The 14519-nt window shown below is 36.5% G+C and overlaps 4 protein-coding genes across 5 annotated transcripts in view; 2 read left to right on the top strand and 2 right to left on the bottom strand.

Moving 5' to 3' along the window:
• The window catches only part of LOC144848739 (zinc finger MYM-type protein 2-like), a 39052-nt gene extending 33319 nt beyond the window's left edge, over positions 1–5733 (bottom strand). The window contains exon 1 of the mRNA XM_078705606.1: positions 5722–5733. The gene's annotated coding sequence lies outside the window, so the exon portion shown is untranslated. The remainder of the gene's footprint in view (positions 1–5721) is intronic.
• Positions 1370–6559, top strand: LOC144848791 (betaine--homocysteine S-methyltransferase 1-like). The gene is made up of 7 exons (XM_078705723.1): positions 1370–1564; positions 2050–2240; positions 3013–3207; positions 3559–3670; positions 5099–5295; positions 5942–6023; positions 6132–6559. The coding sequence occupies exons 1-7, from the start codon at positions 1546–1548 to the stop codon at positions 6398–6400; spliced, it is 1065 nt and encodes a 354-aa protein (XP_078561849.1). The 5' UTR covers positions 1370–1545; the 3' UTR covers positions 6401–6559.
• An 839-nt stretch (positions 6560–7398) lies between these two features.
• Positions 7399–8258, bottom strand: LOC144849021 (uncharacterized). The gene is made up of 2 exons (XM_078705973.1): positions 7982–8258; positions 7399–7802 (listed from the first exon to the last, which is right to left on the bottom strand). The coding sequence occupies exons 1-2, from the start codon at positions 8256–8258 to the stop codon at positions 7399–7401; spliced, it is 681 nt and encodes a 226-aa protein (XP_078562099.1).
• Positions 8259–8680: 422 nt separating this feature from the next.
• On the top strand, positions 8681–14327 carry LOC144848859 (2-oxoisovalerate dehydrogenase subunit beta, mitochondrial-like). Of its 2 annotated transcripts, XM_078705798.1 has the most exons (11): positions 8681–8826; positions 9192–9269; positions 9572–9640; positions 10042–10175; positions 10655–10810; positions 11433–11541; positions 11822–11884; positions 12045–12190; positions 12288–12374; positions 12669–12810; positions 13429–14327. In XM_078705798.1, exons 1-10 carry the CDS (start codon positions 8682–8684, stop codon positions 12807–12809), a joined length of 1128 nt encoding a protein of 375 aa, XP_078561924.1. In that variant the 5' UTR covers position 8681; the 3' UTR covers position 12810; positions 13429–14327. The 2 variants fall into 2 exon arrangements, with proteins under 2 accessions (XP_078561924.1, XP_078561925.1); XM_078705799.1 differs by lacking the exon at positions 9192–9269.
• Positions 14328–14519: the final 192 nt, after the last annotated feature.

Below are 14519 nucleotides of genomic sequence, written 5' to 3' on the forward strand. Positions count from 1 at the left end.
CATTAATAGTAATTTCACTCTTTGTTACTGCATGTACACACCTGGTCGAACACTGCAAGTTCATGTTAAAATTGATTGTCAAATACAAGATGTAAATGAATTGTTTTCAAAGGTTACAAAATCACGATTTAATAGTTACAGATCCGTCAAAAAGTAGGCATGCCTGTATGGGGCGCCATACGTAGCAAAAAAATTGTCATGCGTATGGCGCACCATACATGCTGCATGCACACACCTGGTCGAACACAAGTTCAAGTTAAAATTGATTGTCATTACAAGATGTAAATGAATTGTTTCCTAGGGTTACACAAACACGATTAAATAGTTACAAGCAAAAAATAAGTAAATACTATAATATTTAAGTATACTGTGTGTGTGAATAATCATTTATTTAAATTAATAAGTATGTATTTATTGCTATTAATATAGTTTACCGATACTACCATGTTTTGAATGTATATGTTACTGAACACTCGTCCAATAAAATAGCGCGAAGAACTCACATACACTTTTGAATTTATTATTATTGTTTGTTTAGTGAGTTTTAATAGTTTTATATTATAGTCCTATAATAGATGCAGTGCGATATTAATCTAGGGTAACGGAACAAGGATTCAACATTTCCGGAAATGCTAATTACGATACCGTACTACTACTGTACCATGTCACCATAATAATGTAACCATAATGTCACCATAATTACGGTGACGTACTACTACTGTATCATGTCACCATAATAATGTCACCATAATTACGGTGACGTACTACTGTATCATGTCACCAATGCTTTCATAACTTCATTAATGATGAAGTCTCGTATATAATTAAAAAATTGGCTTGGTTGTTATGATACTTGGCTACTAATCCAAGGATCCTGGGTCGAAGTCCTGTCCGTGACAGGATTTTTTCAAATGACAAATTACAACTCCACTCCCAAATACTTGTAATAAGACTTTGTTTATATAGATCATCGTGTGTATATATTTGTCTTGTGAAGAAGGATAGTGAATGAATTCGCTTATGGTTATCCTTGGCAATTTGCCTAAAAAATAATAATAACAAGCTCCTGAGTTTTGAAAGGGGTGAAGGTCCTTTCCTTAATTTGTAGGAAAGAAGCATGCTGGTAAACGACCGCTGTAACCTTCAATTTTGATTTTATTCCAAAACAAACAACTAGCGTATAACGTATTTTTTTGTTCTCAATCAATGTACTGTAGGATGTTGAACATTTGCCAACAATGATCTAGAAACAACCGGTTTGTATTGATTGCTACAAAGCGGGGAGCGTATCCCCTAATAATATGCCATGAAATATTATTTTGTTACCCTGGATGGAAATCACAGTAGCGTATGTTATATATACTTCACTGCATGTTTAACTCCGAGATTGTTTCTGATTGGACAAACTGAACATTTCTGGTTGAAACTAGTCAACTGGTTGCGTACTTGAATAAAATCGGGTTTGTTTACTACAAATTCAGTTCAATGTTTTGGTACATCACCAATCAGCGTAATATATAATTACTAACTACAACAGCGAAGAAAATGCCTAGAAAAGTAAAAGGTAAGTAGCTTATAGGGTCACATCATGTTGTAGGTACTATTATTATGCCTTATAGGATCTTGTAAACAAACTCTAGATTCGAATGTTATATTTTATAACAAAATATAACGGAATAGGTATATTTTATAATAAATTATTTGAAAGGCATAATATAAATTTTGAACTGCCTAGATTTAGTTTATAGGCCTACTGGAAATAGTTAATTAGCTTTCAATTGGTTATATAGATATTTAATTTAAAATTCCGATTGCCATATTCTGCATGCGCACAGCATTAAAAATTAATAGTAAACATACATGTATGGGGCGCCATACGGAGCAAAAAAAAGTTTCATGCGTATATGGCGCCTCATGTATGTCACTTACGTTAAAATTCTCTGTAAGTTAATACAACGCAACAGCCATGGTCGAGAGGAGAGGCTTGTACTTACCGCTCGGTCACCCTCCACTCAATATCATAAACATTTTCTAACATCCTCACAATAGGTCTTTTGGATCGTTTGAATAATGGGGAGACAGTACTCATAGCCGAGGGGTATTTGTTTGCATTTGAACGACGTGGTTACCTTCAGGCAGGTGGATTTGTCCCTGAAGTGGTCATCGAACATCCACACCTGGTGAAGGATATGCATAGAGAGTTTGTACATGCAGGCAGTGACGTCGTGCTGGCATTTACGGTACGGCTAAAACTTTAGCTCGGTCTATACTATAAAACTTTATGTGACAAAAAATGGGATGTGCCCATGGACATGATGATGTCATATCACTACCATATTTGGGCACACCACACCTTTTTTGTCAAACTAGTTTGATAGTGTAGACAAAGCTTTACATACAGAGGTAGTAGAACACTTCTTTTCAGTGAAACCCCTCTTAATCTCGGTTACCACTTAAACGCAACGCGAGAAGCACACCGACCGCAAATATTTTGACCAATCACAACGTAATCGTCCAAACTGTTGGTTGTGACTGGTGTTGCACTTACGTATTTAGTGTTAAGCTTGGTTCTCACTAGCGACGCAACGTAACGCAATCTACGCAACGTAAGAAAATGCCCTTCCAATCATTGTGCTTGCCCCCGCCTGCGTGAAATCAAACCTGCGATTTTTACAGCAATGTTGCGTCGTCGGTTCCCACTTGTGATTACGCAATACGGCACCTTGCGTCGATACGTCGCTACGTTACGTTGCGTTGCGTTCTAGTGGGAACCACGCTTTAGCATGTCCGTATTGTGACGTACTGTACCTAATTTCATTCCTATTTTTTGAAGGACAACTTTTGTAATATAAAGCTCTGTCTACACTAACTAGTTTGACAAAAAAGTGTTCCCAAATAGGGTAGTGATGTGCCCAAATATGGTAGTGATATGACATCATCATGTCTATATATGGGAAAATCACATTTTTGTTATAGTGTAGACAGAGCTTAACATTCGTTATCTCAAAATAGTATTATGCTCATCGAAAGAAGATGCAAGTCATCGACAGGGAAGCTGATCTAGAAAAGATTAACCGAGAGGCGTTACGAATCGCGAAGGAAGTTGCGGATGAATCAGGAACGCTTTTGGCGGGAAATATCTGCAACACAGCTGTTTATGTGCCCGGTGACGAAGAGTCGTACGAAAAAACAAAAGCTATTTTTAAGGTAAGAATCACAATTTAAAACACAATAGAATCCCCTATTCGGGTCAACAAACTGTCCCCTGTTTAGACGCTGCATTGCTGGCTGTCGGCGGTCGGTAGGCCTAATCTGAATTTCCGTAATAAATACCTTTTTTTAAAGCTTGTTCCTACGCAACGCAAGAACGTAACGCAACGTAAGTGATTTGACCAATCACAGTGCGATGGATTATTCGAACAGTGCCTTTTCATTGGTCAACTCGCTTGCGTTGCGCGTTGCGTCTCTAGTGGGAAACACGCTTTACCGACAACATAACGAACATACATTAATACTGTGTGTATATTGATTCTAATGAAAAGATGTGTATACTTTCAGGAACAAATCGAATGGGCACTTGACTACGATGTCGACTTTATCCTTGCCGAAACGTTTCCTACACTCGGAGAAGCTATGCTTGCGGTAAAAACAGTCCAAGAATACGGAAAGGGTATGAAAATACAGTATAAATAAGAACTTCTTCTTCGATACCTCTATTCATCGGAGTACATCCATTTTAAGGGGACACTTTCCGCGCGAAACGAACGAAGGAAGGGGGTAATATACATTTTCACACCGACTAACCACATTCAGTTGAATCCCACTAGCGACGAACCGTAACGCAATCTACGCAAATGCCCTTCCAATAATTGTGTTTGCCCCCGCCTGCGTGAAATCAAACCTGCGATGTTTGCAGCACTATTGCGTCGTCGGTTCCCACTTGTGATTACGCAATACAGCACTTTGCGTCGATACGTCGCTGCGTTGCGTTCTAGTGGGAACCACTTTAAGCTTGGTTCCCACTAGAACGTAGCGCAAGGACGTAAACGCAACGCAAGCGTTTTAACCAATGACAAGCAAAGTTATAGACAGTTAGCAATCACAAGCGAATAAGCCATCGCTTGTGATTGGTCAATTCACTTGCGTTGCGTTACGTCCTTGCGTTGCGTTCTAGTGGGAACCACGCTTAAGAGGATACTTTTGTTGGGTCCAAACGTGTCCCCATAATAGAAGTTCTACTGTAGTTATAATCAAAGAACTTATAACACAAGAATCTCCTGTTCTTCAATTTGCATTCAAAACACAGTATCGGAAGTACAGGGTTAAAAGGTCAAACTGGGCGACGCCATTTCACAGCATGGAGCAGCGCCCCCTCCAAACTAGGAAGTCAATTACTCGACCCCCCTAGAGTATTAGCAGATCCCCTCTATGATTTTGACTTTCTAATTTGATGCGGGCGCCCTACTCCTCAGTCAATTACTCGACCCCCCTAGAGTATTAGCATATCCCCTCTATGATTTTGACTTTCTAATTTGATGCGGGCGCCCTACTCCATGGCTCACAATGGCGCCACCCATAGGTCTATTCTATCCCACAATGCCTTTCGAAATTGTTACGCGCTTCGGACGAACAGGAGATTCTTGTGTTATAAGTTCTTTGTTATAATCTAAAAGTATGCAGCTTTGTACACGCTTGTTATTAGATGGTAGGATTTTGTAGAAGATCGTAACAGCCTCTCTTTTCCACATCGAATATATTCGCGCAAAACAAATATGAATCGTCAGTTCTGATTGGTTGCATTTTTTTTTTCCGTCACAGAAAAGAAGATGAAACGTTGACTAATGCGCATGCGTATTGATACTTTCTCTACTTTCTGTGACGCGAAAAAAAATGCAACCAATCAGAACTCAAACATCGTATTTGGTTCTCGCGAATATTATTGGCTAATTTAAATCAGACTTATCAGTTGGAAAGGTGGCGGGGGGTTAGATAATGCTTTTCGATGAACTGCTACCCCATCTTGAATGACTGTTTGAAGTAGGCCTATAAAAATAATACTTTAAAATCCATCAATATTGCATCATTGTTGTGTGTACAGGCGTTCCTTGCGTTGTTGCTTTCATTACTGCCGGAAACAATGACGTGAATGGAGAAGTTGCTACTCTTGACGGATTCACTATTCCCGATGCTTGTAAACAACTAGAGGATGCAGGTGCCGATGTAGTCGGTATGAACTGTTGTAGAGGACCAGATACCCTGCTACCCATTATGGAAAAGGTTCGCGCTGTCTGCAAGGTAAGCGCCTAGACTATACAATGCAATTTTTCAAGGCGCGCGTATGACGTGACCGTGACGCGTCGGAACTTTTTAACAATAGTACTTAGCCACGGGAAGTAGTTTAAGTAAGAATAGGCTCACTGAGCTGCGATCTAAAATTTAAACAATAGGCCTAATCTTGAATAAATTTGATCAACCTTTGAAAGAAAGGTAATATACAATATAGTAGGCCTACGAGCGACGAAGGAAAAGGGGACTAACAAATCCACCCAGGTTGGGCTTGACATGGTATGGCCTAGCCTAGCTAGGCCTGAGTTTGTCCCAGTTGGGCCTACAAGTATGCATGAACTATTCTGGCTTAGCAGTACACGAGGTTGCTACTTTAACGAGATCTACCTAGCCTAATATGTCATGATAAAGATGCATTTTCAACGGTCTACTCACCCTTTACAATTGTGTGAATGTTACTTAGTCTTTGAGCGGGTTGATGATCCTCTTCCAAGCTTACAGTCAAAGATGGCGGCTAGCATCAATCCAGTTATCTGATTGGTCGGAAGTCTATGAAGCTAGGCACGTCACGTGTGCGGGTGCGCATGCGCATACGTGGTGGACTATCCTTGAAATGCCAGGTAAAATAATAGGAATACTATTTTGAATATTTCAGGGTCATCTCGCAGCCATACCTGTGCCCTACAGAACTACGTCAGACGAACCAACTTTTTTCAATATGGTAGATCCAAAAACTGGTAGGTAAAAGCTGATGACGAGGCGAACAAAAGCTTTGATTATGCATATTTATTTCTATTACTTTTCCTGACGCGAAATGATAAAAATGCAATTTACTTATTTTTTAGGGAAGAAGTGCTTTCCAACAAACATGGACATCAAATTCTGCAATCGAGACGATATGGTTGATTTTGGAAAACGGTGTCAGGAAATCGGAATCAACTTTGTAGGCATTTGCTGCGGAAACTCGGCCCATCTGACACGCTCACTTGCCGAGTCTTATGGACGAAAGCCACCAGCTTCACGTTATTCGGCTAACATGGAAAATCATTTTATTTATGGAACCAAACAGTGTTTGGCAAAATATTATAACGAACAGAACCAAAAATTGTTTTGAAATAATGCCGTTTTTCTTGGACTGGACATTTTATTTTTTTTCAAAATATTGTACGTTGACTTTTAATAAAGTAGGCAATGATTGCACAAAGATTAGTAATTCACAATGATACTGTTGAATTTTATGTAAGTATTAAAACAAGATTATAAAAAAACATCATTTCTATTCGTCAATTTGTGATTTTTCATTTTATTCACGTTCGAAAATAACAACGCTGGACGACGGTAAAGATCTAGAAACAACAGGTTTGTTTTGTGTAGCTTACTCGAGGAGGGGTTACCGTAATCTATGACGATTATTGTTGAAGAAGCATGGATGAAATCGAGTATGATTTGAAGTATGCATACATATTAACATTAGGCCTTGTATTTATTTATTTATTTGTTGACCATATAATTTTTTTTTGCTTTTTTTAAAACTTTTCTTTCAGTTTTACCATGAATATTTTTTACCTGCAATCGTTTTACAATACTGTTTTGAGATATTTTTCTATTGCAAGAAGACGCTATACGTCTACAAAAACCGTTATTTACATTTTAATTAGGCTAAATCGGATCGGATAGTATACTGTAATTAAAACAAATAATTATTTGTTTAGTGTTATTTATAGGCCCCTTAGTGCAAATAAGTATTATACTGTATACGTCTACAAAAACCGTTATTTACATTTTAATTAAATCGGATTGATGTAACAGTATTGATTTCCTTCATATTAAATATTTTCATTTACTTATTTTTAAATTTCGTTATACTGTAAACCGACTGTATTTCTTTAAGTTCGGTTAACTAATCCCCATTGCCATTGTACAGCGCCTTCATTGTAAAAATAATCTTTATAACCATTTCTGACGGCAGCAGCATCCTTGGAATAGTTGTTCGAACCTATCCGACGTATCGATTGTAGACCACCGTGCAAATTAATATCGGTATCTTGCCTCCATTCACCTGGCGTTACCCCTGTTGGCCCATCATTGTCAACAAATTGTAATGGGCAATATTTAATACCATTTGATGCATTTTGTTTCATTAGGAAATTGTGAAGAACGACAATAGACTGCGTTATGAGCACAACCTTCCGTACTTTGGCAATAATTGGCCTCCTCAGAATGCGAAATCTCACTTGCAGCTATACCAAAGGTGTTTTCGATGACTCTTCGTGCTCTCGACAGCCTATAGTTAAACACTCGTTGATCAGTTTCTAAATGTGAAGAAGGATAGGGTTTCATCATATGCTTCTTTAATCCAAAAGCATCGTCTCCAACAAACACATAGGGCAATGTTTTGTCTGAATTTGGGAGCATCTCTCGAGCTGGAATGTTGAGCAAGTTATTCTCTATAGCATGTCCCAAATAACTACATCCATATACACTACCATCACTCTGACGTCCACTGTCTCCAATGTCTACTAATGTAAATTTATAGTTCGCATCACAAACCGCCATAAGTACAATACTAAAGGTTTTCTTGAATTAAAATATGATGAGCCTGAATTATTAGGTGCTTGCATCACTACATGCTTCCCGTCTATAGACCCAACACAGTTGGGAAAATTCCATGACTCGAAAAATTCATTAGAAATACCTTTCCACTCTTCCTCTGTTGATGGATGTTTGATGAAGCCTTTCTCTTTTAGGACTGTCCATATAGCACCACACGTCTCATCAATTATTCTTCCAACTACCGATGGGCTCATACGGTAGCTTGCAGCAATTGTGACTTGTGCATCGCCTGTTACTAAGTATCTTAAGCAAACACTTAATCTCTCACTGGGACCGATGGATTTCCTTAATTTAGTATCTTGTTTCGTTATAAATGGTGCAATCAAACTCAAAAGTTCCTCAAACGTTGTTGGTGACATTTGAAAGCATCTAAAAAAGTACTCTGCATCATACAGCTTCAATTATTTAACTAACAGGTGGTATTCTCCTTTTTGTTCTCTTTCACTGTAAATCGGTCTAACCCAAAACCTCTTTCTGTATTTTATTCTTCGTTGTTTCTGTCTTCGAATTAATAAAAGCCTTAACAACTTAATTTTGATTAAAAGAAGGTTTCTTAAATTAACAGCCGGCATCGTGTAATGTTAATCACCATAGGCCTACAGTAAAAATCGCAAAGTCATTCGCTCTCGCGTGGAAAATAAGTAAAAGGTAGCGCGAATTTTTTCGCCGCGAAAATATATTATTCGCGCGAACAAATTCGCCTAGTGGAAAATAGGCTTTACATGGGGAAGGGGGTTAGGGAGAAACACAAAGTAGAGGGCGCAGTATACACAACAAAAAACATGGCGACTACAAGTACGTTGTTACGATTCTGTGCCAAATCTGTGTATTTAAAATGCAAGAACTCCATAACAGGACAGTTTCTACATAATGTACGATGTGCATCAACGTTTACTTATGTTCCTGAGGTTGCTCCACAGTCAAGAGGTGACGTTATTATATATTTATTTGTCTAGGCTCTCTGCTGAAAAAAAAGGTTGTCTACTGTACTGACTGACTGGACTGCCGCTGCCTGGTGGCTACTAGTCTCTACTTCTGCACACATGCTTGTGGCATGCCATAGGCTGTGCCTTGGTTGATGGCCTAGGGCTAAAATAACTGTCAGCATTTTATTTAAATTTTGTATGTAAAAAAAGTAATCTATAATATAATTGCAAATACTGTTAAATCTGTGTGGTGTGATCCTCATATTTTTATTTAATATCTAGGCCTAGGCATAGAGGCTAACTCTAATCTAACAAATAACAGTAACGCATTTGATGATTTGTAATGTAAATTGTATCAATTTTTAGGTGAAACTTCCAAGATGAATTTATTCCAGGCTCTGAATAATGCTATGGATATTGCTCTTACTTCAGATCAGACAGCTGGTAAGTAGGCCTATCCTAGGCCATACATTGATTGGAATGTCTAAGGCCTAAATTATATGAATAGATGCATGATTTTTATTCCTATCAGGTCAAGGAAGAAATCATGATTAATGAATTTCCCTCTGTCGGCATTAGTAGAACCCCAATTTATTTTGATTTTTTAACTGATTTTCTCATTTTATTGATATTATTTTCTGTTAAGAATAAACATGTATGTGTGTTTCTAAAGTATAATTTTTTATAAAATTTTTAATGTTACCTGTTTTTGACACTTTTTGTAATTTGATAACATCTTTTTTCAGTTGTTTTTGGGGAGGACGTGGCTTTTGGTGGAGTCTTTAGATGTACTATTGATTTGAAAGACAAACATGGTAAGCTGCTGTCCAGGTTTTGTTTCATTAAAGATGTATTGTCCCCCAACAACCTGAAAAATAAAGATTAATTAAATCAGACTTTGAGCAGGCCATTTTGCAGTTATACTAATAAAAATATCACTTATAAAAAGACAAAAAAAACTGTTAATTTTAACCAAAAACCATTGTCTTACATACAATTTAGGTATTTTTTGCTCCAGTTTTTGGTCAAAGTGAATAACTATTATGTGACATTAAAATGGCTTATTCAACAAAAAAGTATTTTTTTAGGATGACAATATATCTTTAATTAATTTGAGAAAAACATTATAGATTCTGAAGGTTGTTTTTAATGTTGTCTGCTGCCCTCTCATACATTGTTACAACAAATGCCATAGATTGTTGCAAATGTTTTTTAGGAAAGGACCGTGTATTTAATACACCATTGTGTGAACAAGGAATCGTTGGTTTCGGTATAGGCATGGCATCAGTTGGCGCTACCGCTATTGCCGAGATACAGTTTGCCGACTATATCTATCCAGCATTTGATCAGGTAAGGAATCACGTCAAAATGATTCTACTGCAGTTACTGCAGTACTAAACTACTGCAATAACGTACGATTTAGTTTGGTTCAATGTTGACTGTTATCGTTACCAAAAAAATGCTTGTTTAATAACTCTCTTTTCATTGGTCCAATGATCTGTCAATTAATTCTTTGATCGACGTTCTTATCTTTAAGTGTTTTTACCTATAATTGAATCAGGAGGAAAATGAATTAGTACTCGTTTTGACTGCCTCCTCTCTGGGATGTGCTTGTCATATGATTGTTTAACATTATTTATAGTGATACTGTCTACAACATGTTGTGGTAGTGCTTTCCATTTTTCTATGATTCTTGTGCCAAAAAAAAGTGTCTCTTGTTTTGGTGTCCATTTTTTTTGTTTCTCTTTTTTAACTCAACTTGTGTGTTTTTACCATGATCTGTAACAGTCCTTCAACTAAATAACTATAATAAATATTGTTATTTTTAGATCATAAATGAAGCAGCTAAATTTAGGTATCGTTCAGGGAATCTATTTAACTGTGGTCGCCTAACAATCAGAACACCGTGGGGCGCTGTAGGCCATGGCGCCCACTATCATTCCCAGTGCCCTGAAGCGTTCTTTTCCCATGTTCCAGGTGTCAAAGTAAGTACAATTTTTAGGCTAAAAATAACTATTAGCTAGTTAGCATGTGTAAGTCTATCTACAGTATAAGATATTCAAGGTAACTTTATTGTGAACAAATATATAATTTAAGATTTGAAACACACAGCATAAAAACATTTAGAATAAGTTAAAAAGCTATATAAAAATATACCGGTACACCATTTGTACCTCTGAAACCTATTAGATCCATATTAGAGGTGCATCGGCGTTAGAATGAATTTAAACAATATAACTTGATTTATTTGATTCAAATAAATGCAGTATGTTCCGTTTTCTACACTACTAGAGGGCGCTATATAAGTTTCAGTGTCTCAGACATTACACAGATGTATAACAGAGTTACCTGATCACAGGCAAACTTACTGTTACCATAGATAATAGAGGATAAACTTAAGCGTGCATAGATGTACGGATGTAATGGGTTGATTAACATCTATGGACTCCTAAGCTCTGTCTACACTATCAAACTTTATGTGACAACAAAATGTGATATGCCCATATAATAGACATATTTTAAGCATAGTGCAGACAGAGCTTTAGAAATGTAATTACTATTCAATATTTTAGCTATGCTAACTTATATGTAAATCATTGATTTCAGGTAGTCATTCCTAGAGGGCCTATTCAAGCTAAAGGTCTGCTTCTATCCTGTATCCGTGACAACAATCCTTGTATATTCTTTGAGCCCAAGATTTTGTACAGAATGGCTGGTAAAGTAAAACATAATATGATTTGTAAATACCAAAGAGGTTATATAATTATGAACTAAAGAGAGTGAACTCCAATGTAAAGCTCTGTCTACACTATCAAACTTTATGTGACAAAAGAAATGTGATGTGCCCATATATGGACATGATGATATCATATCACTGCCATATTTAAGCATATCACTACCATATTTGGGCACATCACTCAAACTAGTTCGATAGTATAGACAGAGCTTAAGCTTTTCTCTTACAATAAAGTTGTTTATTTTTGTGTTTTTTTCAGTTGAACAAGTACCGGTTGGTGATTATGAAATTCCTTTATCAGAAGCAGAAGTTTTAGTAGAAGGTAAAGTATATGTGTAATAAACTAGTGTATAATAGTCACATAGTGTTAAGCTCTGTCTACACTATCAAACTTTATGTGACAAAAAAAAAATGTGTTACTATCAAATCAGAGTGATAAAATGTGTGTGCATTATGAATACTGTTTTTGTTTGTTTTTTTAGGAAGTGATGTTACATTAGTTGCATGGGGTACACAAGTACACGTAATGCGAAATGTTTGTGAACTTGCGCAAGAGAAGCTAGGAGTTTCCTGCGAGCTTATTGACCTTCAAACAATACTACCATGGGATGTTGACACTGTTGCTAAGGTAATCATTTTCAAGTATATAATGTATGTTTGTTTGTTTCTTTTTTTTGCTTAATATCCACATGTCCTGATTTGTTTACTCCACTGTATCATTTCAGTCTGTGTTAAAAACTGGTCGTCTGTTAATTGCACATGAAGCACCAATTACAGGTGGATTTGCTGGTGAGATTGCTACTACAATCCAGGTGGGTAGTATGATAATTATGCATTATCATCTAATGAATATTCAAATTTTCACCTATTAACCTATTAAACTCTGTCTACACTGTCAACTAGTTTGACAAAAAAAGTGTGATGTGCCCAAATATAGTAGTGATATACCCAAATATGGTAGTGATATGACATCATCATGTCCATATATGGGCACATAATATTGTCACATAAAGTTTGATAGTGTAGACAGAGGTTTAGGAAGAGATTAATCTCACTTTCTTTAAGTTAAAATACATATTTTTAAAGCGTGATTTATTAAATTTCAGAATGAATGCTTTTTACATCTGGAAGCTCCCATTCAGCGTGTTTGTGGCTGGGACACGCCTTTCCCGCATATATTTGAACCTTTTTACCTACCTGATAAATGGAGGTGCCTAGATACTATTAAGAAAATGATCAACTATTAAGGTATGTGGGATTTGTAATCATGCTTTATAGGTACTGTAGTGGTTAACATGCTTGCCTACCAATCCTTGGTTCTTGGGTTCAAATCCTGGTTTGGTCACAGTTCCAGGATTTTCTCATTACCCAAAGCGCCCTCTAGCCAACTCCTCATGTAATTGTAGTGGCACTGTGACTTGGTGGTTAACTTGCTTGCCTACCAATCCTTGGTTCTTGGGTTCAAATCCTGATTTGGTCACAGTACCAAGATTTTCTCATTGCCCACATCACCCTCTAGCAAAGTCCTCATGTAATTGTAGTGGCACTTTGGCTTGGTGGTTAACTTGCTTGCCTACCAATCCTTGGTTCTTGGGTTCAAATCCTGGTTTTGTCATAGTACCAGCATTTTCTCATTGCCCACATCCTCATGTAACTGTAGTGGCACTGTAGCTTGGTGGTTAACTTGCTTGCCTACCAATCCTTAAATCTTGTGTTCAAATCCTGGTTTGGTCACAATACCAGCATTTTTGTAGTGGCCTAAAAACAAGACTAGAAATCATCACCGTATATCTCAATTTATAATAACACAAATACAGCAAAATATAAAGATTAATTATAAGATGCTTAATGTATTCTTTGTTGCAGATACTGGAAGTCTGATATATTGTGTATTACTGTATCATAATTCAGCCAAGGATATGGGTTTTGAAAATGCTTTTTTAGATTCAATATTGTAATCATGTGTATAAAAACCATGATACAATAGTTTTATTGTTTATTTTCTCTAAATCTCGGTTCATGAATATTTGACATATTCAAAATAAATGGTATTAGTGAAAAGTGACCATGGCCTTAGTTCAAAAATGGATAATGCTATAGGGTGTCAGTTTATATTATTTAACATGGTATTAGTGAAAAGTGACCATTGCCCTAGTTCAAAAACGGAAAATGCTATAGTGTGTCAGTTTATATTATTTAACATGGTATTAGTGAAAAGTGACCATTACCCTAGTTAAAAATGGAAAATGCTATAGTGTGTCAGTTTATATTATTTAACATATAGCAGCCATTTTAAATATTTATACGATAGTATATTTGTCACTTTTTCCAGATTATTTAATGTTTATTTATAAACGCTGGTATGTTCTTTTAGATTTATTTTTATATAATGAGTTGGGGTACGCATTTTGCAATGTACTGTAATAGTAAATAACCCAACCTGTACTGTAAGTAGAGCTGCCTAGTTGTAAACCAACTGCATACATAATCTTGCCAAATATTTTTCTGAGGACCATTTGTAAATTATGCCCCGAGTTGATCGGTATTTGATTTGTGCTGGTCTGTTCGTGGAGGTATATTTTATACCTCCATGGTCTGTTATTGTTCGGTAGCTAGACGACTCAGCCACGGACGACCCACAGTTAATGTTTTCAACTGTGTAATGATATGCATTTTATAAACATATAAATAATAAATCCTCGATAATAATATAATGTTTGGTTTATTTGATTTGCAGAGATAATGATGCAATAAAGCAAAAACTATGAAAATCTGACTTGTCGTTTTTTAAATAAATGGTCTAAACATTGGTTATACTAATCTACGCCCAGTAGAGAGCCCGATAGGCTTATATGATATCAAGTGATATCAAGTGTTGCATTAACATGCTCTAGTGGTAAATTTATATATTTTTCTTTAGAAGTTAAGATCAGTTAAATGGTCAATTTTTCTATAAA

The sequence above is a fragment of the Antedon bifida genome, chromosome 7 (genome assembly GCF_963402885.1).
Source record: "Antedon bifida chromosome 7, ecAntBifi1.1, whole genome shotgun sequence".
Taxonomy (NCBI): domain Eukaryota; kingdom Metazoa; phylum Echinodermata; class Crinoidea; order Comatulida; family Antedonidae; genus Antedon; species Antedon bifida.

Coding starts and splice junctions, on each gene's coding strand:
- LOC144848791 (XM_078705723.1), top strand. Junction 2,241..3,012: donor ACGTCGTGCTGGCATTTACG/GTACGGCTAAAA, acceptor ATCTCAAAATAG/TATTATGCTCATCGAAAGAA. Junction 6,024..6,131: donor TATGGTAGATCCAAAAACTG/GTAGGTAAAAGC, acceptor CTTATTTTTTAG/GGAAGAAGTGCTTTCCAACA.
- LOC144849021 (XM_078705973.1), bottom strand. CDS start 8,258: ATGTCACCAACAACGTTTGAGGAACTTTTGAGTTTGATTGCACCATTT. Junction 7,803..7,981: donor AACAGAGGAAGAGTGGAAAG/GTATTTCTAATG, acceptor TTACATTAGTAG/ACATTGGAGACAGTGGACGT.
- LOC144848859 (XM_078705798.1), top strand. CDS start 8,682: ATGGCGACTACAAGTACGTTGTTACGATTCTGTGCCAAATCTGTGTAT. Junction 11,542..11,821: donor GATTTTGTACAGAATGGCTG/GTAAAGTAAAAC, acceptor TGTTTTTTTCAG/TTGAACAAGTACCGGTTGGT. Junction 11,885..12,044: donor AGCAGAAGTTTTAGTAGAAG/GTAAAGTATATG, acceptor TTGTTTTTTTAG/GAAGTGATGTTACATTAGTT.